This window comes from Anabas testudineus, chromosome 1 (assembly GCF_900324465.2).
Source record: "Anabas testudineus chromosome 1, fAnaTes1.2, whole genome shotgun sequence".
Classification (NCBI taxonomy): domain Eukaryota; kingdom Metazoa; phylum Chordata; class Actinopteri; order Anabantiformes; family Anabantidae; genus Anabas; species Anabas testudineus.
This window is the reverse complement of record NC_046610.1, coordinates 9,810,596-9,835,735: the sequence shown is the minus strand read 5'-3', so window position 1 is coordinate 9,835,735 and position 25,140 is coordinate 9,810,596. Positions and strand designations below refer to the sequence as shown.

At 39.9% G+C, this 25,140-nt stretch overlaps 1 protein-coding gene across 6 annotated transcripts in view; it reads left to right on the top strand.

Moving 5' to 3' along the window:
- cntln (centlein, centrosomal protein) overlaps window positions 1-25,140 on the top strand; it is a 79,752-nt gene that overhangs the window by 6,413 nt on the left and 48,199 nt on the right. For all 6 annotated transcript variants that reach the window (XM_026360785.2, XM_026360789.2, XM_026360783.2 and 3 more), the window contains exons 5-12: window positions 2,040-2,174; window positions 3,063-3,242; window positions 4,590-4,723; window positions 6,381-6,543; window positions 7,043-7,270; window positions 15,809-15,949; window positions 20,158-20,280; window positions 23,010-23,131. In XM_026360785.2, coding sequence (XP_026216570.1) covers window positions 2,040-2,174; window positions 3,063-3,242; window positions 4,590-4,723; window positions 6,381-6,543; window positions 7,043-7,270; window positions 15,809-15,949; window positions 20,158-20,280; window positions 23,010-23,131 — 1,226 coding nt within the window. The remainder of the gene's footprint in view (window positions 1-2,039; window positions 2,175-3,062; window positions 3,243-4,589; window positions 4,724-6,380; window positions 6,544-7,042; window positions 7,271-15,808; window positions 15,950-20,157; window positions 20,281-23,009; window positions 23,132-25,140) is intronic.

Here is a 25,140-nt window from a genome sequence, read left to right as displayed (position 1 = left end):
CAAATCATCATCTCTTCACTGAAGCATCTGTCAGTCTCCTTCATTAACGTCCCTCTTCCAGAATCATGTTCGTCCCTAATGAGTCTGGCTGTAATGGAGTCATCAACTTGCCAGTGTTTCTTTTTTACATTACCCTTCTCAACTATTCTAACACATATATTGATACACTCGTCACATTAATAGCTCATAGAAAAATCACATAGGCTCAGGGACTAACAAATACTACAGCATGACCCTCTTGATGGGTGTGGTCTTCTGGATGGAGCTCAAGTCTGACTGGTCCTTCAGTGCCTACAAGTGTCAACTGGAAATCATATCTCTCAGCCTTCACTTATATAACATCTGAATAGGATTGTATTGGCCTACTAAGTGAGAGAAATATTTTAGAAACTTGCCATGCATGGGATTTGATCTGACTGAAGGCTGTTTAATTTTATTAAAACTATGGTGAAGTGAAAATGTTACCATACGGAAGTTGGAATTTATTGTTGGTAAATAATGTTGCTGTCCATTGATGACTTAAATAAATGACTGACACATGTAGCCACGGATTTTATATCCGTTAGTATCAGCCCTAATTATTGTGCCAGTAAGTGCAAACGTATACTTGCAAACAGCTTTCTGTAATACTAATAAACATGAAAGCTTACCAGCCTCAGCCAGCTAAAGGCCACAGTGTACAGCAGTGGGAGCAGCATGACTAAACAGAGTAGAAATGTCTCTTTCATTAGATGCACAGAGAGCTGCCTATTAAATGAGTCATTCAACCCTCCTAATCTATATGAATTTGTTGCATAGGCGTAAACATTTACTGATACGTTGTAAATGTAATGCATTTCAAATTTGCTTTTGCAGAAAACTGTTTCATATTTGCGTTCTTCTGCTTTTCACTGTGGCTGAAAATATTTTTAAAATGTTAATAATGAAGGTTGCAGTGATTCAAAAGCTCATTAATAGCCCTGGGCTCTGTGCTGTGTCATCTGGCCCTCTGACATTCATCATCTCAGGCACAGTTGTGTGCCATACATATCCAAAAAGTGATTAATTAGTTTTTCATTTTCTTTTGGAGATGTGATGGTCCACTGAGTCCACACAGGATCTTACACTCTTCTTAATGTCTCAGCTTTCCAACTTTGATGATGTTTTTTTTTTTTTTTTCTTTTACTGGTCTTTTTTATACCACCCCTTTCTCCATTTCCCTCACTTCTTTCCATTTTTGTAACATAATGAGCTTTCATTTTGCAACTGGAATTTTTATTGTTAATCTTTCTGTCCTAGACCTCTTAACTTGGCGGAACCTCCCTTTTTCTCTGGTATCAATTGAGCACTACTGGGGTTCAAATTGTTCTTGCCTACCTCATTATCAGCATTTGAATTTATTTTCTGCTCTCCAGCATAAATCTCTATTAAAGCCCCTCTGCTCTTAGCACGGCGAGCTAAGAGTAGTAAGGAACGCTAAATCCACTATCTGGATATATTTGAGTGATTTCCCTCAACATGGCAATTAATTGTATCCCAGAGCACAGTGTTATTTGAGAGGAGGGTGTTCTCACAGAAGGCTCTGGATTACAAGCCGATGTCAAACCCCAGCTGATGCACTGTTAAGAGGCCAACCTCCTCCTACTAAGGACACAAAGGCTGCCAAAAATACATGGATGGTCATTAAAAAAATTGCACCCTTTTTTTTCTCCTGATTTGGTGAAAATGACCAGTTCAGATTGTGATACTTGAATGTGTGGGGTTGCTCTTTAACTAAAGCTGATGATCACTTTAACAATTTAGTAAATTTTAATATACAGGAATGCAATCAAAAATAGCTTGAAATTATAGCTTTAGTTTCTCAAATGTGTAAGTTTTCTGCTCATTCGTGTTTTAACTTAGCTTTTAACAAAATCTCTCTTGGTATCATTTTGGATTGTGGCTTGTATAAAACAGGCCATTTAATGATTTGACCTTGGGCTCTAGGAAATTGTGATGGGCATTTTTCATTGTCAATCTCTGTCCCTTTCTGTCATTTTTTCCCTTGCTGTCTGCCACAGAAAGTGACAGGTCAGCAGCAGGAGATTAACAGCTTGGTGCAGAGAAGAATGACAGTGGACGACGAGAGCGCCTTAATGAAGAAGGAGCTGACAGCTCTGCGTGAACAACTGGTCAATAAGAGCAAGGAACTTAAGGTTGGTGGAACAAATTTTCGGTGGCAGTCTGGGCCTTAGAGTTGAAAAGTCTCTTTTCTGTGTGACACTGAACATGACAAGTCCCCTGTGGCTATAGCCAGAGGCATTTGAATCACTTAGAAGACAAAGAGGATTGCTAGGCCCTCCCGAACACAGTCTCTACAGTATGTGTTTGTGTGTGCCTTCCCCTCTCGCTTTTCACCCTTATATTGTTACACCCTTTCTTGCTTTTAGCTTTCTTTCTTGCGACTGACAGCAGAGAATACTTAACAGCTGGAAAAGTGTGTATGAGAGGGAGAAAGAAAAGCAGGTTGTTAACTTGCAGATAAATACTTAATGACTGCTTCAGTGGAGGAAAGTAAAAAGTGTGCATGCAGTGGTGTGGCTTCTCTCTAATTATGCTTAGATGGGACTTGGCTATGATTAATTGATAAAGGAATGGTCCTTACACAGTCTTGGAGAGGTCTCATGGCGAGAAATCGTGGGGGACAGCATCAAAGGAGACCTAGGTTGAGTCTAATGGGTCTTGCAGCAAGCACCATTCTCATTAGGAACCTGTCATTAAAGCACATAGACTGGCCCCTGTACCTGCATGAGCCCATCTCTTACAAGACACGGCCCACCCTAGCTAACATCAGGCCGCGTGGGCCCAGTCATAAAGCACAGGTGACCTTGGCTGATCAGCAGCCCATGCAGGGGGCTCCTGCAGCTAGTCCACTGTATACATATTCATTTTAACCTCAACCTCTTGGGTTGCTTCTCTCGTTTTTTTATATCTCTTTTTATCATAGAATCAGTGCTTTTTCTATTTTTCTTTTTTTGTCACCGTTGTATATTTGGCCTCATGACCTCCCAATCTCCTTACACACACATACCTCTCTCATCCAGGAAATGAAGATGGAGTGTAGGGGGAAGGAGGAGAAGGCGCAGCAGGTGGTGCTGACTCTAGAGGAGGAGCAGAGGGGATTAACATCCTGCTGTGCCACTCTGCAAGCTGACCTGGAGGAGAAAGAGAGGCAGGCCAACAGCCAACGAGATGAGAGGAATGCTGCTCAGGCTAGACTCAAGGTATTAGGACGGGGACAGGTCCTTTCAGAGACACACCCACACACAAAGTTGTACAGGGACAGCCCCATTCTCTGTGATGCCTCATACCCTTTGTACCTCAATGTGTGACTATAAAAACATGCCATAGTAAAGTATATGATTTTAAATATGCAGAGATTTAATTCAAAAGATAGATTATAATTTAACATGGGTGAGACTTAGACTCCTTTTTATGACCTAATGCCCACGACTGAAGATTCAAAACCACATTTGAGTCATTAGCATGTATTGGTGTAAGAGTTTGTAGCAGTTGTTTTCCCTGTCTCTGCAAATGTAGATGTAGAATCTGTCCATTGCTCCTTCATCATTATGTATCAATATTTCTATCTCTGTGGACATTAGAGAGAGTCTCAAGACAGGACCTGCAGAAATTCTTGCATTCTTCTTCAGTTCTAAAAGCCTAATTGTTATGAAACGTATAGCTACCACAGTAAAATAAAATCAGACAGAAAGTCTTGAATAAGTCAGGGCTGCAGAGTAATTACACTTGGACATGATGGAACCGAGCAACTAGTCTATGCACATTCATCACATCCTAAGGCACTCCACCTGTTCCTCATTTTTTGCATCATACATCGATTTGAAAGATGGAGATGAAGGGGATACAGCATGCCAATTTGTTTGACACAACAAGGATTTGTCCAAGAATTTATCATTTGATCCAGTGCATACATAGATAATGTACACCTATTGTAAAGTTAAAAAAAAAAAATTTTAATCTAACATAAACAGATGATGGAAAACATGAATTATTTAATAGACGTACTGGTAACACAAATACAAATTTCTGTTGTCAGTGTGTATAGATACCAAACATTATTGCTCTTTCATCTACTCTGTGTGACATTCAAACAGTCTAAGAATTGTCACCTGTTTGTCTGATGCCACACAATCTGTCCTGCTATACTGAAATCTTCTTATTACTAGTTATTACTAATATATTTTTTCTACAGCTGCAGCATAATGAAAGCAGCACAGCAGTAGTAGCCACAGTCTACATCTTGTCTATTAAACCACAATACTGTTCTGCACTCACTGTGAAAGTGCTCAGCCCACTTTACGTTTCTGATAATAATAATAATGTACTTTAGTCAAACTAGAAATGCAATATGCTAATATTTGTGATACTGGATTTTTTATGTCATGAGCTGTAAGCCACAATCATCAAAATAAAAACAAAAAAATGCTTAAAATATTTCACTTTATATGTAATGAATCTAGAACATATGACTTTTAAATTAAATTATATAACAAATTTGTTCCACATTATTAAGTACAATTTACTTTAAAGTTACTCTACCTTACCAGGAGCTGGAGGAGCAGCTGAACAACGCATTGCGTGAGTTGTCCATCTTGCAGAGCCACAATAGCAGCCTGGCATCGCAGCTTTCTTTCAAAGAGAGAGAGTTGGCAGAAAAAGAGAGGCAACTGAGTCAACTTCGGTGAGTTCGGCTAATCTAGCATCTCCCACTTAACATCAGTGTCTGTCCTTTAACAACCACAAGTAATTTTTGGTGTAATCTCATTAGTAAAAGGGACTATAGATCTGTCCTGTGTTCATACATGTGTATGTTTCATTTCACATGATTTATTGTATGCAGCACTTAGTATATTTCTTTCTGAGCTTGGGGGTGACACAGATTTCTTCTGCTCTGGCTCACCTAAAGCCACTTGATAAGCCCTGCATAGTGGATGTGCTTTAAAAGAGGGAGAAAAGGGAAACAGGGCAGGCTTTGGCTAAGCTTTAGTCGATATGATAAAAACTGTGAGAACGGTAGGAGCCTTAGTGGTAATCTCAACCTTTTTTAACTACTTTTTTGTTTTAATGCCAGAAGTACTCTGACATGTCAGTCACACCAGGGCTAGACACCGTTCTAAAGGTTTTAGTTAGGTGATTAAATATGGAGGAGACAGTGGAGGAATTGGTGGCAATGCCATGGGACACAAAAAACATGTCGGAAATTAACTTTGATGCTGCATGTTGTTGTATTGAGGTAACTTTAGAAATTGCTTTTAAAACAGAGATAAGAAACAGAGTGGTGCTTAAAGTCGTGAACCCTTTTGAATTGCCTTTGAATCCTTTAAATATCTGCCAGTCTTGCAATTTCCTGTTTTTTTTTTTAAATTGGTCATGAAATGTGATCTGATTGTCATCAAAATCAAAAATGTCAATAAACATATTATTTCTAGCTTATTAAGCACAAACAGTTAAGATCTTTCACGTCTTTACTGAACACATCCATTAGCCATCCATAACATACAGAGTGATAGTGGAAATAGTAATAGCAATAGTGTGAATAAGCTACATCCATTTGGACCATTCTTCCTTACATAACTGCTTCAGCTCAGCCATATTGTTGAGGTCATTCCACAGCTTCTGTTTTGCGTTGCGTCTCCATAATGACTAAATGTAAATGTAAATTAGGGTTGAGGTCTGTGCTCTAACTTGGCCACTTTACTCTGAGGTTTAGGTTTTCGGTCATTGTCCTCTGGTATCATGCAGCGTTTTCTGAGCTTCAGCTTGTAGATAGGCACCCTGACATAAGGGTGGTCTTGGGCAAACTTCATGTGTGCTGCAGTGTTTTGTATGGTGAGCTTTCTTTATCATTTCCTGCAATAGATACGATGTTTGTTCAGTGTTTTGAGGCTAAAATCCTTCAAAGTCAATGTGCAGACAGGATAAACTGTTACCAGAAATGATTAGTTGGAGTTATTGCTGCAAAAGGGGCCACACCAGTTTAACCACACACAATATTGAAGATTGGATGATTTATCATAATAAATAAATTAAATTAAAAGGTGTAGATTTTTTATTGTTTGCTTAATTGGTTTCCCTTTACCTAGTCTGAGGATTCTGATCATGTTTTGGTGCATATTTATGCAAAAATAATAAACTTTACATTTACTTAAAAAAAACACTATCTGAGTATTAAAATTAAATAAACCAAACCACTATGCAATGAAAGAACATCCAGATGTCCACATAAGAAGAAAGAGTGGCAGCACTGCTTTATCATGTATTGATATGCAGTTTTGTTAAAGTTACTGATTAATCTACATTATAAATGTATTGTACATGTGGTATATTTGTGTGTCTAGTGGTGAGCTTGCAGAAGTGCAGACTCTGTACAAACAGAGCACCGAGCATGCAGCGGAGCAGAGCCATCTGATCAAGCAACTGGAAGGACTCAACCTAGACACACAGAGAGTCCTAAGGAACCAAGAAGAAGCACATACTGCTGACACCACGTCCTATCAGAGGGTACACATACATGCACACACACGCCAAACCTCAAACTCATCATTATTGTAACCACTTTGTTGCACTCGAATCAGGGCTCATCCACTGTGGTGATTTATTTCCAAGCCAGCTGTAACCTGCAATTATTTTACTAGTGCCAGAAAAGTAGGGTTCTTCTCACTATATCCTGTTACTGTGAATGGGCTCCCAGCCTACCACCCCTCTGTCTGATGTACCACTGTACCATATACAGCACTATACAGGGTTGGTAATAGAGAGTCACAGGGCAGTTATATACAATTTGTTTTCTATTTATTTTCCTTTTCCATCTTTACCTAAATGATCTTAACATATTTCGTTCCTATTTTGGTAGAAATAAGAAAACATTATGTAAAAACATTTGTCAGTCATATCAACCAATTGATCGTCTTCCTTCATTTGATAACAGTCTCTGGTTGATCTTTTGTATTGCTTTGCCCCGTTTTTCTAACTTAGCTGTCATATACGTGCTTGTTTACAGTTGTACAAGGAGTTAAGTCAATGCTACCAGGCCCTTGTGTCTAGCGAGGCCAACCTCCGTCAGAGTCACCAGGAGCTCAACAGCCAGCTGGCTCAGAAGACCGAATATATCCTGCAACTCCAGGCCCAGCTTAAACAGCAGCAGCAAGAACAAATACAACTGCAGCAGCAGCTACACTCTCATCAGGCAACCATTTACTTGTCACCCAATAGACAAACCAACTTTAAGGTAAGCACCCTCCTTATTCTTCAAATATTCCTCCACGGTGACCTTTTCTAGATTTTATCAAGTGCCTTACAACTCTAAGCTAAAAGGCGATTACTACAGTATGTGTGCTTATTATGGCTTCCATCATTTTAATCTATTCATGGCTCCAGGCAAAAATTCATATTTTTACAATCCCAGTTATATTACTGATAAATGGTTTGGTTATAAATAGACAGTTTACAGATATTAAAATGTGCTGTTTTTAGGTTTTTTAAGTAAAAATCCAAAGTAGAGATTTAAGCAAAACAATTATCTAGCAAAACAGTGTTGTTGTTGTTTTTTTTAAACATCAAATAGTAATAAATGTAGCCGCGGTGGTCCCAAATTAAGTAACCTTATTATTATATTAGATTTTTTTACTGCTCAATATAAGTAAGGGAACATCACATCAATGCCAAGTCAAGTATATTTCAAGGACATCTGTTTCATTTAGGAAAGTGTTAATAGTTGAAGCTGCTAAAAACATGAAAGTGAAAGTAACGACTGACAGTCGTTGAACATTGTTATGTTATTTTGTTTTGAACAACTAAACAGATTTTCAACGTATGTAATTAATTTAATGAGATCCAATGTGCGACTTAAGTTTTTGCAGCTTGTACAATGTTATTAACTCGCCATTCAATTCGTTTTTGTTCAATTCAATTGCTTTATATAGCACCAAACCACAACACTCACCTCAAGGCACTTCATATGTTTAGGTCAAGACCTTACAGAATGAGCACAGTTAAAAAAGTGTGGAAAAAAAACTCCCTTTAGCAGAAGAAACATCCAGCAGAACCAGGCTCAGGGTGGGCGGTCATTTGCCTAGACTGGTGGGGGGAGAGAGCGGAGAGAGAAAAGTAGACCACCAGACAATAACAAGCTAAAATACAAGAATATAATCAGGGAGAAATGCCAGCAACTTCCTGGTGCCGCCAGCCCATCTGAAAGTTGTTCAGTTATTCATTCAGCTTATGTCTGAATAAAAGCTTTTGGCTACATTGTCAGTTTTACTTACAATAGCCTGTTTCCTTTGGTCATTGGTTGGGCTATGGTTTTGTCAATAAATGCATCACTGCTGAACTACTCTGTAAATTCAAACTTTCTGATTGACATGTGGTGATAGGTGCACTTAGAATACAGCAGAAATTAGTTTTACTTAAACACCTTGACAGCTAGAAAAAGTAAAACAAATCAATCTGAAATTATCACGTTTCAGCAGTTGATGCATTGATTGATTGTTTAACACGTGTTTTGATCATTTAGGCTTATTGGCTTGTTATTTCAGTGTTTTTTATAGTGCACACCATAATGAACATAGATGTTGCCAACTCAAATAATATATCTGAGCTCCCCCTTCCCTCTCTGCCTGCCTGGTGTCCACTGTGTTCCGCCCACAACAAGAAGTATTGATATCTTAGGAAATCAGACCCAAATAATTCTCAGGCTCTACTTAAAATTTTACTCTACAATGCTCATTTGCTTCCTGCTATTGTTTCATATGATTAAAAAAATAGTGAGCATATTTGCAAGTCGCACTGATGCATGTTGTACGAATTTGTCGCACTGTTTTCAAAAACTGCACTGGTGGTAAAAAGTGACTAAATGGTCGTAGTTTGGAGCACTGCTTTTCGTCTCTCTTAGCAGTAGTGATGTTTATGTGAGCCATCTGATTCTCAGTCCTCAGCTGCCAACCCTTCTCTGACTTGTTTACTTTACATGTCTTCTTTCTCTCCTCCCACCCAAGTGCCAAGTATAAGTCCTTTTAACACACTGGTCTAATGGCAGATAAGAGGTCAAGAGAGATGATTTAATTGGAGTCCTGTTATGTTCTTGAAGATGATGTCAGAGTTGTACATCTGTCAGTCAGCAGGTGTTTGACTTTAGCTCACTACTTACAGTAGCTCACCCCAAAGCAATGGAGAGTGTATAAATTTAATGCTGCAGCCACAATGTAAGTGTCCTTGAGTAACATGTTGTGTCTTGGACCACACAGCATCAAAGACTTGGTTGAGACTAGTAACGGGTATCTACGAGTCTTTCTATCCGTTCAACGGTATGTTTTTCACTTTTCACAATTTATGCTGCGTCCAGTTGCAGAAAAAACAACATTGTAGCAGATGCTGTGGAAGATAATATTTTTGCTGCAGTTGAGTAATTTCTGTGCCTCTGCACACTGTAATTGTTTTTGATTGGTTGATATTTTCTGACAGTGTTGCCCCCAGACTGTGGAAGCTAAAAGATATCAGCTCAAATGTTAAGTGAGTTACAATTGCCCTGTCTCACTTAACCCTGTTAATTTAACCAGCAGTGAAATATAAATGGATCATTTAGTCAGTAATTAAATACACTAGTGCAGTGTTCCCTCAGTAATTAATACTACATTTAGAGAAGATGCAGTTTATGCTGGACCTCTGTAGTGTAGGCATGCACATGTGCATATATACATGTGTTATCTGTAGCGAGTCTGTATATATAACATATGAGTGTTTGTTTTACCACACTGAACATGCACTTCACCATCTCTGACTTCCCTACCCAGGTCAGATTAAATAAAGCATTCCACATTTTCAGGAATGGGAAATAATTACAAAACCATCATGGATAAAACCTCTAAGATTTAATATTAACTTTTGTTTACTGAACACATGCAGCTGCTGTCTGGCTGATTTGTTTCTTTCTTACCTACTGACATCAAAGTGAACAGATCAGATATCCCAAGATATAGCACTCAGTCAAGAGGGCTTTCTGTTTCCCACTCTGTAATTTCACTGACAGGTTGTGTGAATGTGTGCACCTGTGTGCCAGTGTGGGTGCATGTTTGACTAAAAGTGTGTGTGTATCCGAGCACATAATCGCAAATTCTGTAACAACTTTCTCCCAAACACCTGTTAAATTCTAATGCTCAGGTTGTTAAGGCAGAATTGATTTTAATTTTAAATGTTTTGATGGAAGTTACCATTGGAGGTGATCAAAGTGCTGATCGCAACAGGAGCACAGGCAGGAGACACATAGCTCATTTGAATATGGACCAGAGCGACGGCTTTGAACACCCCTCCCACAGTGGTTTTAAGGGCGGTAGAGGGGATAAAGGAGGAGGGTGGGTGAGAGGAATAACACCCATTGTGTGTTGTACTTCCATGCTGTGCACCAAGATTGACTGTCTGTTCTCTCCTGTTTTACGCAAAGTTAACACTTTGCAAGAAGCTGAACAAGATTTTACAAAGGCTTAAACATGAACAATATCTGGTATACCCAAACTTTTCATCCTAGCTGTCAATTAATGTGAGTGATGTTATTATAATGCTTTTCTACAGCTGATTCTAACTTTGAGGAGTCAACATTAGGTAAAGGTTTTGAAATAGTGAATTATTCCTGTACCTAACTTATGATTATGATTTAATAATTTGTTGTTTGTTTTCACAATTCATAATCCATGTAAAACATTTAAAAATGTTGTTTGTGGGAGTAGAAGGAGACATCGTCATATTTTTAAATATTAATTTTTAACTAATTTATATAATAAAGAAAAGAAGGAAAGTGTCATACTGGATAGGCTGCAACCAGAGAGTCACTGTTTCATTTATTAATAATTTAAACAATTAATCAATCATCAAGATTGTTGATAAGTCAATGAACCAACTAATTTTTTAATACTTCTTGCACTTTCTATGTTATGTACTCGTGCGTGCATGCGTGCCTCTCCTGAAAACAGTGAGACATCTCCATAATGTCAGACTGCAAATGGCCTCATGCCCTGATCTGCTAGCTGTAGGGCCTGGCCAATCATTGTGCACCTGGGTGACCCCCACGCACAATGAGATGCAGTCTGAACAAACTGCCAGGTTGAGGAGGTTTGGGCTGCCAGGTTGGATGGTGACCATCACAATCTAGACACAGGGAAGATCCCTCATTAGCGGAGAAAAAAAATCGCTACAGTGAACATTTAATCATTTACAACTATGTCCCTAACTGCATCATTGTATTTATAGTAGTCAAGTGATTTGCTACTGTCATACCTGTGCAGTGATTAAAGACTAACATTAGAATCCATAACAGACCTCAGGCTTTCTGGAAGCTTCACCACTGTAAATGAGCGGTAAGTTGTTAATTGTGTGGGCAGTCAGTCAAAGCACCAGTAATTCTCTCATCAGCACTGAAAAGGGAAAATTAAGCATGCTCATTCACTCCAGAAAAGTTTGATCTGAATGTAAGAGTAAGATGCCCTTTTAAGTTTTCTAAAACTTTTTAATGTAGAAAAAGTCTTTTTCACGGTGAACATGCTGATATGTCAAAGAAGGAAAAACTACTTAGATATAGCATATCTAACAGATATATATATTTACAACACTCACACTTTATCTAATATTAGTATTCTGTTTTAAAAGCGTAATCTCCACAGTATTAAATACACTCATACACGTGACTGCCTACTTACTATGACTCTCTTAACAAATGAAGGAATCATGCACTTGCATCATCATCTCACTTTCAAAGTAGTACTATATGATGCAGTTGCGGCAAATGAAGCACAAAATGTTGATAACACAGAGAAATCTTTCACAAGTTTTATAACCTTGAGCACAGATGCAACATTAACCAAGATTGCCAGGCTTATTTTGTCTTTATTTTTGGTAGGAAAAAAGTCCACACATTGTAATTCTTCTAGTTTGAGTAGTTTTTTATGTCGCCTAATCTAAATGCTTTTAGATGTATAATTAAAGTGCTAGTTACACACACACATGCAAAAACACTCCCACTGTTTTGCCAGGTTACGTTTGGCCTAGGTGAGATGTTTCTTTTGATCATCATCATTAATAACCATCAAGTGAAAACGAAGAAATTACAATGCTAACATGGAAATACTTTTTTAACCCAGAGCACAACAAACAGAAAGGAGTTAGCCAGAGGCTTATCTTGTGTATTTTTATGTACTGTAGAAATCTTGATTTTTCAGTGTGTGTGACCTTTCCATGCACCTTAAATGATAGAGGAAATTACAGTAGTCGGTCGGCGTATAATTTTTACCTTAGGGTCATGGGGGTGCTTCTGCATTTTGCTACTGATTCAGGAGAATGTCATAGAAAGCTTGTGTGCGTCAGATATGTTTGAGTTATCTTTACTTTGGTTTGTTTCACATCTGCACACCATTTATGTAGCTCAACTGTCAGGACCCCAAAAGGGAATGTTGAAAATGTACTTGAACTTACAGTACCTGCAGCTGATATTTAGTTATACTGTCTTCATGTATTAAGAAAATGTGTTATTATAGTTTGACAAATATTTAATAACTTACATTGCTTTTTTTGTCAACCTAACATCCTGTGTGTGCTGGGTGTTATACCAGTAAATAGTGTTGTCAACCTGGGTTTCTGTGTGAGTGTGTGTTTGGAGCTGTGCCACGTCCAGGGCCAAAGACATACTAATGACATGGACTCCAGTGGTGTGTTTTACCAGCTCAACTGCTCTCATTAGATGAGAACCTCTGTGTAGCACAGCTCGCCTCATTAATGAGGCGCAGCTATGTGCTGCTGCAGATGCACTGCACACACTCGTTCAAGCACATACACCTAGGTCAAACAGAGTGTGTGGAGGACTCGCACAAAAACGTACACACACATCCTACATCCTAGTCATTGTGCGCTTTTCATTGCACTACCTGTTAAAAAAACAGACACACACAAACAGGCACTCATACATATATGCAAACACACATTCTTTGAAGTATCACCATTTTGAATACAAAGTACACCTGGCCTGGTGGGGGGGCATGTACCTTCTAGCCTTCACTTCTCAGGCCTCTCCAGTCACTTTTACAAATTCTGTCCCTCCACAGATGTGTGTAAGTATGTATTTTTGTATGCATGTAGTCATGTGTGTGGCAAGGGCCCCTCCTGATTATAACTGCTCCATAATTAACAGTGATCAGATTTGTTTTGTGGCATAAATGGTGCATGTGTAGAACATTAGGCCTGGCAAGTCTCATTTCACATTCAGCTCAAGGGCTCGGCAGCAGACGGGTCACGAGCTTCAGGGAGCACAATCACAAGCCTCGCTCCATATGGTCCTGCCTGCCGCATCCTCACCAGTGAGGGCCGCGAGTGCCAGACAAGTTCCCCCAAGAACCTAATCGTGTTCAGTAATTACCAAGACCGGGTTTTCTCCACCCCCCCTGCCTCAGCTTCCCTCTATCTCTTGCTCTTTTTTTTTTTCTGCACCTGCATGCCGTGCTCTTACCTTCTCTTTCAATGTGATGTACTCTCCTCTATTTGTTGCTTTCATTAAGCTACTTGTAATATGTTTTTCTTTTCTTTTTAACCTGAACTTCTTTTCCTTCATACAGTTTCACAGTTTAAATTTTTTTTGCTAGTTGAAAATCACAATGTGGATCAGACAAGATTGTGAGGGGAGAAAAACTCAGACACTCCCACATCAGTTAATTTCCAAATTGCTTTATGTGGCTGATGCCGAAAAACCCAGTCTGTCCTCCTGACTGCCTGGAAATTATAAATAATTGTAACAGATGTGCCAGTATGGCCGGCCTCCAATAAACGAGGCCCCAGATAATTTGACCAACCTCCTTTGACAGGCCAATTTAATAAAACATGAACAAAATCTTCCTCACTAATAATTTATCATCCCCTCTCCTCCCCTTTGGTTAAAGTTGATTACCCTGGCAGTTAACAAGGTCACGCCCAGATGCCAGGTTTCTGATAATGCAATCAGGACTCGTTGGAAAAAAGGTGATGACATTCTGTATAGTGTTCTTCGCTACCTGCCGTCCCAGTAAAGCACAGTTGTGAAGGCCTCTGTCAAAGGGCTTTGATTTGATGTGTTGAGAAGGAGTGTTGTTGATATCAGCAGATGAGACTGTTTTTAGTGTTTCTAACCCTTTTTGTTTATTAAGGATTTAAGAAAAGAAAGGTGTGAGTATATGTGCCAAGGTGATAACGTCAAAATAAAAGCATCAACTAAGTTCACACACAGTTTATGTGCATTTACTTTTACTTTAGAGAGCATGTGTCTCTAAAAGCGAAAGTATACTGCCAAATAAAGCAGTTCTTTCTTTCTGTATCATCATAAGTGGGGATATTAACTGTTTACATGGATATTTTAAAATCAAGAATCAGGAATTAAACCTGTAACAATGAGGCTGAAAGTCTACACTTCAATCACATCTCAGTTGTTTTGTTTCAAATCCATCGTGGCGGTGTATAAAAGCAAAATCATAAAAACTCTCATTGTCCCAAAACCTCTGGACCTAGCGTGTGTCTGTGTGTTCTTTACAGCCAGTCCATAGCCCACTTGTTGGTGGGCACAGCCTATGGTTTATCCTTGTCCTCTTCAGTTCTGTCCCCACTGAGTGCTCAGTTGTGTAGATGCTGTAAGATGGTGGCTAATGGACTGTGCTAAATAGATGAGCATTGATAGCACACACACTACAGGAGTTACAAGTATGCCTCATACTGATGGTGACTGTCAGTTTCTAAATTCCTTCAATTCCCTGAATCATTTTTGACAACTTACATTGGTTCACAGAGGTATTATTGCTTGTTCGCCCACTAGTTTGTGATGTGAAGAATATGTCTGTGATCTGTGGGCTAATCTCCAATGACAACATTTTCTTATTATTGAGGGAGGTGTCCCTTGTCACTTGTCTCTCCACCTATCCCTATAGATTAGATCTTCTGTATATTGTATTTTATAATCATTGAGAACTGTAGGAAGTAAATTGAGTGAGTAAAAAGACTGCAAAGTGTCTTGGGATTGCTTTTGTTGTGATTTGGCGCTGTAGAATTGAAGTACAGTATATAAGAACATTGAGCATCATTCAGCAACACTTCTTATGAAGACTTTTTTTTTTAAACACACTTTTAGGGACATTAACCAATGTTTTCTTATTTTAGGATTTGTTCAGAATAGACACACATTCAAGAGCATGCTTATGCACATTTAAGGGGTGATGTTTATGCAAACTGATGGGTTATTATAGGATTACTTGAGTTTTTCTTCTGACTCCAGTGCACTTGACTTTTCTAGTTTTTTTTTTTTTTTTTCAGTTTGTGTGTGAGATTTCTTTGTGTGTGCAGACAACCCTGCAGTCTTTTTCCCTTTTAGGGGCATTGTGGGCACATTTACTTGGGCAGTTTTACTTTATGGGACAATGGGATTCCCTATTAGCAAACTGAGTTTAAGAACATGTCACGAATCTGATGTAATTGTTGTTTTTGACAAATTATCACATTTGCACAAATTTTAGTAAAAAATTACTGTTCAGTTATTAATACACCGTTATTAATACACATAAATAAATAGTCACACATGCACATTTGTGAGCAATGCAACTAATTTTCTGGTATGTGCTTAACAAAATAAAAGCTGCCAGTTCATTCTTAAATATGTTTGGTTTTATTTTTCTCTCTCCACCTATGATCCTCTTTCACTTGATGTTTCCTGTTTTCTTATTCACCATCACACATACACACACACTCACATCTGTTGGTCTTCCTCCTCTTACAGGCACTGGTGTCAGAGCAGGCTGATAATGCAGCACAGAAGTCTACTCCTAACTCTGGCCAGACCTTAACCCAAGGCTCAAATCCCAGGCCAGAGGACAGGACCCTTCAACGCAGATCTATCAGTTCCGTCAGAAGAGGGCAAGTAGGTGAACACACTGCTGCCAGTTATGTAAAAGACCACGCATAGAACTATAATGCCAACACTATTACCACTTTACTCAGATGTGATGAAAGCCATAGAAAAGGGATATGAGGGAACTGGTCTGTTGAGAATCATGTGATTTATCAGACCTAGCCTCTGCCAACCTTTGTCCTGTACCTCCCCAACACACACACACACAGATGCCCTTCCTACTGTGACCAGGCTGGCGTGTGCTGCTGGTTTCACGCATGCCTTGGGCTCAGGCACTGGCTAATTTACCGCTTCAGCAGTACATTATGAACAAGAAAGAAGCTTTTGATCTTCTCAGTGTTCTACTCATATGTTTGGCAGGGCATATTTCTAGATGGCCTCACTCACTCTAAAACTGCACTAAAGATACACATGTGATTCTGATACTGCTGTCCTCATCATACCTTCAATGGAAATAATTCTCGCCAGGCAGTTTATACATATTATTCCATACACAATAAAGAAAAAATAATAATCAGGAGACACACACATACACCCACATTGTGAATGATTGGAAATATTTTTGATGCCAAAGCTTGCGTGACTGGATACAGTGCATTTTTTTAATTTATTGTGCTATAAACTGAGATAACAGATTTAGAAATGTGTAAATGTGTACATTTAACTCATGTGTTGTCTTTTTCAAAAAGAAACTTAATTGATCTATGGTCTATTAATCTTTCACTATGTAAAAATGTATTCTGTAATACTTAACAACAATAAATTTACATTTACCCACACACATTTCGTTTTTACAGTTCAGGTTAAGTTAATTTTCGGTTACTTTCCACCAACGTGTTTTTTTAACTTAAGTAATGACTACAGTACAAAGCCTTCATATCTTAGAGGCTGCCATAAATGGAATAAAACAATTTCTGTACCATGTGGCACAGTAACATGTCATCCAAGTCAAAGGGTTGTAAAACCTATGGCCACAATTCAGGTTAGTGTTAGAAATGTGAACATTTTGAGTAGTTGTCGCTGTTGCCTGCTTAATATCTAAATATGGCGATGCTGCTGCTACAATAAAGCTATCAACCTAATATGCTTCATTATACCTCAGTTAAACAATAATAGCAATTTGCAAGGTCAAAAGCTGATGAAATGAGCCTTTCGTGCAGCCTACTGATACCACCTAGGACACAATTTGCAGCTCTTTCAGTAAGTGCCTAAAGTAAAATGTGATTATTGGCTGAGGCGACGAACGGTTCGCAGTGGTACATGTCTCGCAATTTGCTCCATGCAGTAAGTGTTGAATGGATGTTGGCCGTTTTGGAAAAGGCAGATGCTTTGTCTTCGTCTGTAAAAAGATATGTAACCACAGTGTTTTTCAGAATTTGAGTAAAGAAATTTCACTAAAATGGAGAAATCTGTTTTTAAAAAAATACTAAAAATGAATGAATTTAATTAAAAATTTGTTATTAACAAATCCTTTTAGTTTATTTAGTGGGCCAGACCATAATTTTTACCTACCACAATCAGTTTCGAGGTTACTGTTTCTTTACATTACTCAGATGTTTTATCAGAGTCTCTTTTCTCTTTAAATGTTTGTGTTCATTTTACAGATCTTTTGTGTTTTATGGTGTAAATTTACAGAGCATATGCACCCTTGTCTTTAACATACATATATGTCTATCTACAATATGCAAGTGTCTTGATCTGTGCTTGTGTGTACAACATCCCTATTTACTCAGGAACCTGAACAAGTTCAGCTTTGAGAGCTCCAGACACAGACAAGATGCCTCTGCAATAATAAAGAAGCCCATTGATGACAGTGACCCCTCTCTCTGGGAGATGGAGAGAGAGAGGGTGGAGGGGATGAGACAGGAGGGAGACTGTCGATGAAATGTTTCTTCTTTGCTCCACAGCCAGTGACACTAACCCTTGAGTAAAAAAGAGTTTTACTCTTACTTATGTATAGACTGTGTTTAGAGACTGGCCTTCTCCTCATTTTCCTCTTAATATATTTCCTCCTCCTCGCCATCTGCATTGCACTGTCATATTTACAGAGCCATTACAGAGTGCGATGCTCAGGTCAGGTCAAGGCTGCCAACCAGCTGCTGAGTTGAGGTGGACAACGGGTACATCTTTCTTTGCCTCGTGTTCTCTGCTTTTTATCTTTCAGGCCTGTCTTGTGGAACATTAACAACATTGTCACAACATAAAGCTATCCACACAAACAGAAGGCATTCATGTGTCTTCTGGACCTGCTGCAGACAGGCACCCAACTGAACCACAGGAAACATCTGCAGCAAATATGACTCATTTGTCAGTGTCACCATGTCATCATCTTCTGTACTCCTTTAGATGAAACACGCTGCAGTTTCTCTATTCTATTTCTCATATACAGAGAAACTGATACAATATAATATTCAGCTCATTATTCACTAAATAATACCTAAAATGCATTTTCATCAAAGTACTTATGTAGAATTCATTCTCAGCAAGTTATACTTCATAGTTGGTCATCTTTACTTTTAATCCTGGACTTTTTAGTTGATTTGGATTCCCCTTTTGGCCCCTGTGATTCCCCCATGTACATACAGGCAATGCCAGTTGGTCTGCCAGTCATCAGGAATATGCAGATCAATCTGCTAATTAGTTGCATAGAGTCATTAAGGCTGAGTTAGAGCACATGGTTGGCACCCATGCAGACATGATAGCAGAATCAGGCAGACCAGGTCATTGTAGTCAACTGTAGCCCCAGGGTACATTCCCAGAGACACTTGCATACATATCACCTGTGTCATAAGCAAACGATTTGGCTAATGTGAGTGTATGATAAAGGCTAAAGGTTAGTGATTAATTCCAAACACCCAGTTTTTTAAACATTTATGTCATTCATGTGATTTTTCAGTAATCTCTATTATACATTATAAATACAGTGTATGAACGTCCACTTTTCTCATTCATCTTTCAAATTGTGGACACACACAATGGATTTAGAGGAAATTATGAAAAGAAGACAGAAGCTGTTGCATGTCTTCTTGGCAACATTTGATTGTGGGTTTTGAGCAATATAATCAGCTCTGTTATAATTTCTTTATCTTTATTAGTCTCAAACAATGATGTGATACGGCCCTCTGGTTTGTTTAGCACAAATAGATATGAGTTGCTCTTCTCCTGTTGCATTTCTGACACAGCACTGCCTCAAGATTCTTATGTCCACTGCTACCTGTGTCGAATACATTCATCAATTTGAATTTAGTGGGACGGATATTATTAAAATAGACTTGCTGTTACCCTCAGCAACCACCAGTGCCGCCAGATCACCCAGCACGGACATCTTCAGATTAATGAAATTAATAAAACTTTCAACAGCTATCACAACACTTTCACGAAGGTGGTGGGGAGGGAGGCTTATTGATCCACCGTCCTATTATAAACATCTTCCCTCCCCCCTTCTCCTGTACTCTACACCCACTCCTGCCCATTTAGTCGCATTGCATATTTTAGCCCGCCATCTGGTCAGCCGTGCTTGGCACCACAGGGGGCTTCCTATGCTTTCATATTCATATTCTGCTAGCATATTGTTCCCACTGCTTTTCTACAACATGGCCCCAGCACTTCTACGCTTCTTTATTTATTTCTACAGAAGAGGCAGACTAGCAAACTGCACCCCCTCCTAATCGGCGTCTCTTCCAGTTGTCCTATCAAGTATAACCTGGAGGCCCCTAGTAGAGCAATTAGAGCGGCCTCCCTGCCCACCTCTTGTAATGAAGCCCAGCACATTCTGGAATCTATAGCCCCTTTAGTCTCCCCTAATGGGACATCATTATTGTCAAAGAAACAATGTAAATGGAAATGAACATACTCATTAGCCAGTAGCAGGGAGAAACCTTTGCCGCTCTCAGCTTGCAACTCCCGCTTCCAAATGCGCACACACACACACACACAAAACTGAACCTCCTCCCTTCAGCTCCAGCGAACTACTACTCCAGCTTGCTTTATTCCTCGGGTAGTATGTTTGTTTGTGTGTGCATATGAGTGTACTAAAGAAGACAATGTGCATGTTTTACTCAAGGTGAAGGGGGAATGGAATGAATGTGGATAATTCTGTTATTGGCATTCACTCAGTGTTTCTACAGATGTTAATTGTTGCACGGGTTTGTGCCTGTCTATGTAAGTGAAGTGTGCTCAAGTTTTCACCCCAGTGCTTCTTTGCTTACCTGTCCCAGGGTGCACCTGTGCAGCGGTCCAGGTCTCTGTCCCCAGCCAGCAGTTTGGAGTTGGGTAATGGGGGGAGGAAGAGTGGAGCAGAAGAGAGGATTCAAGACCTTGAGGAGCTGCTGCAGTTGAAGGTAACTATTAGCTAACACAGATGAATACATATAATATTATCTCCTTTGTTTAAATCTGCATTAATCTGCTTATCCTTTACCTTTTTTTTAATGTTTAATGTCCTTTGTTTCCTACAGCCCATATCCTCCATATCATATTCTTTGACTCCTCTGTCCCAGCTTTCTGTCTCAGTTTTTCTACACCTGCCAGTGGCTGTTGGCTGCCAGTAAATGTGAAATACTTAAAGGTAGTGTTTGCTGGATAGGGCACATTCAGTGACAAAGTGGTGTCCAGCTGATAACTTGGAGCGCTTGACAGGCCTAATAGAGCTGCCTGTTGCTGTGGCCATATATCTTGCATATGATTGCTGCTATCAGCTGCATTGTTGTAGGAAGGTCTGCAGCACTTTAACAGTCATGGTCTCCAAAGGGTTCAATTGCACTACTACTGCCACTGCCTCCTTCATAACCTTCTTTTACAGTGTCTTTCACACACATACACATGTGTTTGTATGCTCACACAGAGTGTGCGTAGGCAGTGAAACAGCAGGAGTGGAGCAGCTCTGGTGAAAGTGGTTGCAGCAGGGTTTTTTTCCTTAAACGAATCAGCTCTATTGGTCTTTTAACCTTCACATACTCTGACATCTTTCTCCCTCTATTCAGTCCTACGTCTTTTTTCTCTCTTTCTCAAATTCACCGCAAGCAGGTTACACTTAATTTTCACCTCTTCCCTATGTTTCCTTTAAGGTCAGAGGAGTATATTTTCCACTGCCATTGACTCATTTTTATTTGGACTTCCCCCTAAAGCTGTCCTCCTCATCGGCTTTCTTTATCCTTTTCATCTTTCAAGCTGACCAGTGACTCAGTGATAATACAGAGGTCTTCTCTCTTTGAACACAACCCAAAAAAAACAATAACACATTAGGCATAATTTTCTTGTCAGATCTTAAGTGTCTGAATTACATCACTGACAGACACCTAGTCAGACAGTAATACTTCGCGTGGATTCGGACGACACGCATGACTGTCTTAGTTAATGGTGGCATTTACGTGCCAGTTGAGGGGCATTTAGCAAAGTTATGCACAGAAAAAAAAACATGATTGGCAACTCGAATCTATGACGACATGTGCACATTAATTCAGTGGGTGATTTTGTGGTTATGTCCTTTGTTTGGATCAGCTGCAGTTAATACCTCACCTCCAGCCTATCACAGTTTCGTACTTCACTCTGTCCAGTCCATTGTTCTCCAGTTGATCCTATCCAATTTTTTCCAATAGAATGCCTTTCAAATTGGGTATGCCAGCCTGTACCATTGACATGTTGACCTTAGCATCTAACAACAGCAGACAAACAAACAATTCTCATAATAATGGCCTTTTTTTTCTTCCGCACACTTTCAAGTAAACAGTAGCTGTTGCTGTGTAATTATTTTTCAGCTTGAGAACATCCACAGATGTGTATGCTGGCTGAGTAAGGGGGTGTATTGATCGGTGGGCAAGGATCTGTGGCCTGATGACCAGAACTGGACTGCCCAGGGGAAGCTCTATAAGGAGCCTGAAAAGCCATGATGTGGCTAATGCCCTGCCACTTGCTCCTTTCCGCACCCCCACCCCCCCCTATCAGTCAGTTTCAACTCTTCTGTGTCCTCAGCCAGCTCCTAGCTCCACCAGTTAACACTGCCCTGGTCTGGCCCTTTCATTAGAGCCTTATTTTTCAGGGGTTGGGGCTGCTTGAAGGGGCTAAGGATGTCTTGCAGATGTCCTCTGTGAATAATCTGCACTAGGGAAAATCCATACTTGTCACATTGATAGTGTGAATGTGTATTTTGTGTGTCTGTGTCTTTGCGCAACCGTTGTGTGTGCAGTGCATGTTTGTGTGCTCTCTCTGTTCTCTTTGTCCTTGTTAATAATAACAGGGCTGAGGGCTCGCATTTCCCTCTCTGCAGGGCAGCCGTGTCATATCAGCAGTAAACAAGCTCCTTCCCTTCAGAAAGTGCTCGACAACTCTCCCTAGCCCTGGCCACTCAAGCAGAAACCTGTCCTGCACTCTTCCTTTCACTTTCCTTTTGCTGCACACTCTCCTTCTTCTCTTTCTAATTTCTTTGTTCTTTCTCTTTCCTCTATTTTCATCAGCTGTCTCGCTCTCTCTCCCCTGTTCTGCTCTCTTTCTCTTTCCCACCTCTGTTTGTCCTGCCTGTTGAAAGTGTTTTCTCCATCGCCCTTGCTGCTAAGGTCAGTGTGATGAGGAGAGGGGGTGGCCTCTGACAAGAAAAATCTATATGTTGTCTTCTCTTACTCCTTCTTTAAAGCAGTAGCCAATCTTGCTGTGTTTTAATAGCTGTCAACAAGAGTGTCAGCAACAAACCCACCAACACAACACATGCTGGTCATCAGTTTGGAACTGCAGTGAGTGAGTGCCTTTGTTGGTTAAAAAGAATACAAAAGATATGCCCACTTTGTTGCTTTGTGACATGTAGATGTCGTCATTTAATGATGTCTTAGTTGCCCAGTGGGAGAGTGGAAGCCCTTGCCAGCAAAGAAGGAAGCAGAGAGAAAAGAATCTGAACCCAGAATTTGTTCAAGCAATGGTGTTTATGCTGTAGACCAGTTTAAATGTGTAAATGGTGAAGATCTTTGCTCAGCTTCCATACTGCTCTGCCAGTGCACATGAAGGTCCCTCCATTCTACCAATAAGTTATTTTTTGTACATATAGTATGTTAAATGAAACATATTTGTTCTTTACCTTCAGATGGAAGAGAATGAAGAGCTGAGGAGGGCTCATGATAAACGCCGTGAGCGCCTGTGTCTAATTCAGAGCAACTACAAGACCATCAGAGACCAGTTAAAGGAGATGGAAAAATCAAATGGCTTGTGAGTACACTGTTTAATGTTTAGTAGAACAGTCTTGTCACACAAGAGACAGAAAATATGACTAAATAAATATTACACAGGACCTGTTGTGCACACACAGTACATTCATAAAACACACAGGATGTCTGCACATGGGACCCTCTGCATACATAAAGCAACTTGGATCATTTCCAGTTCCACACAGCAGCAGTGAGTAAGAAACATTTAAAAGCACATAACTCACCTTACCTTATGTTAAAATTCCTTTGTGAAAGATGCAACCCCCTGAAACAACTCACAAATAGTCTTAGGACCTTATTTCTCTCCACATGTTGTCTGACAGGACCTGGGTGCTGGATTTAGGAAAGTGGGAGAAATTCCTCCCCTTGCCTTTGAAAAGCTCAGAGGTTTTTAAGCTGTGTCGTGCCAATTGTGTGTATGCTTCTGCGTCTACTCCTCCTCAGCATTCATTAGGATGTGAGAGCCAGAGGCTGGAGGTGTCTGGTCCTGGGAGGTGCAAGGTGTTTGAGAAGGCCTGTGGAGGGAGGAGAAGAGAGGGAAGATGGGAGAGGGTCATTTCCTGTGTTATATTCACCAGAAACCACAGGATTTCTACACAAAGTGGAAAATGTGCTGGAAAATGTCATTAAAATGAGGTTGTTCTCTCCATTGTCTCCCCCTAGTCTTTTCCCACTTTTTCTGTCTCTATTTTTTCCCTCCTACAGCGTCTTTGAGGCCATTTTAAAATGTAGCTAAAGGTGCATATGTTTGGTGGCCGCACGGGAGCCAAGTGTTGACCCCGTCAGCTGTTTTCTCTCTGGGTTAATTAAAGAAAACAGCAGTGCAATGTGAGCCCGTGTGAAAGTGGAATAAGTGAGAGAGCGCTAGGCTCGACTCGGCTCATGTCAGCTCAGCGAGGCTCAACAGCATGTGTCTCAGACAGTGGGAACAAAGACGGAAAGCTGTAGAAAGAGAAAACTCTCAGAGTCAACGTGAGTTGGGCTGCTGTTATACATTTTAGCAGGTTTTCAAAGAAATGGTACTTTTCTCAAAGACAACATGATTTTTATGAGAAGAAACCTTTTTTGTAGTTATAAAGAGACACACAGGTTTGATGTAATGAGTAAAGGGCTAAGAAGAGAGGGTTTTTTTGTGTCAACATCATGTATCTGATTTAATGTCTAATTTGACATGAAATTGATGCAATAGGCAGGTTTGCCCTTTTCAATCAGAGTCCTCCATGGCACCAGCCAGTCACAATGTTATGATCATGGCATACATTTGGCATTAAGCCCCATCCTTAAATAGCTGTAAAACCCACTGGGGTAATGCCAGCCTAAATGAGAGACAATAGAAAATGACTTAAATAGTCCCATTAGTGCTCGGAAATCAGGGCACTAACAAGTCAGTGGGGATAGACGTCGAGTCTCATTGCATTTTGAGCTTGTTAGGGATTTCCCAGCAGCTTCCGTGCTGTGTTGTTGCCTTTTTGGAAAGATGCAGGGGGTCGGTTGTGTTGCCCCTTTTTTATGCAGGACAAAAAGATAAGACCGAATGTGCCACTCTCTACCTTCTACACATACTAAAGTGTAAAAATATAACTACACCCAACAAAACATATTAACTTTAACATCTTTCTCCTGTGAATCCAGATTTCAGTTTTCCCTGAATCTGTCTTATCAGCAGAGTAAAGTATTGAATCAGATAATTGGTTGATATATGGCCAGCTGCTGAGTGACATCACCTGTGTGTGTGTGTGTGTGTGTGTGTGTGTGTGTGTGTGTGTGTGTGTGTGTGTGTGTGTGTGTGTGTGTGTGTGTGTGTGATAATTAGTTCCGCCCAGGATAGAACAACCAGCCAATCACAAAGCAGACAAAGAATCTATTGGCTGATTAGCATTCAGATAGAGAGCAGTTGGCCAGTCCCTGTGAAACTATCCTGCCATTCACCATTACCACCATATTTTCCCAAAATGACATGGAGGAGAGGGGGGAAAAGCCAAGTTCTTATTTATATTAGAGAAGGGAAAA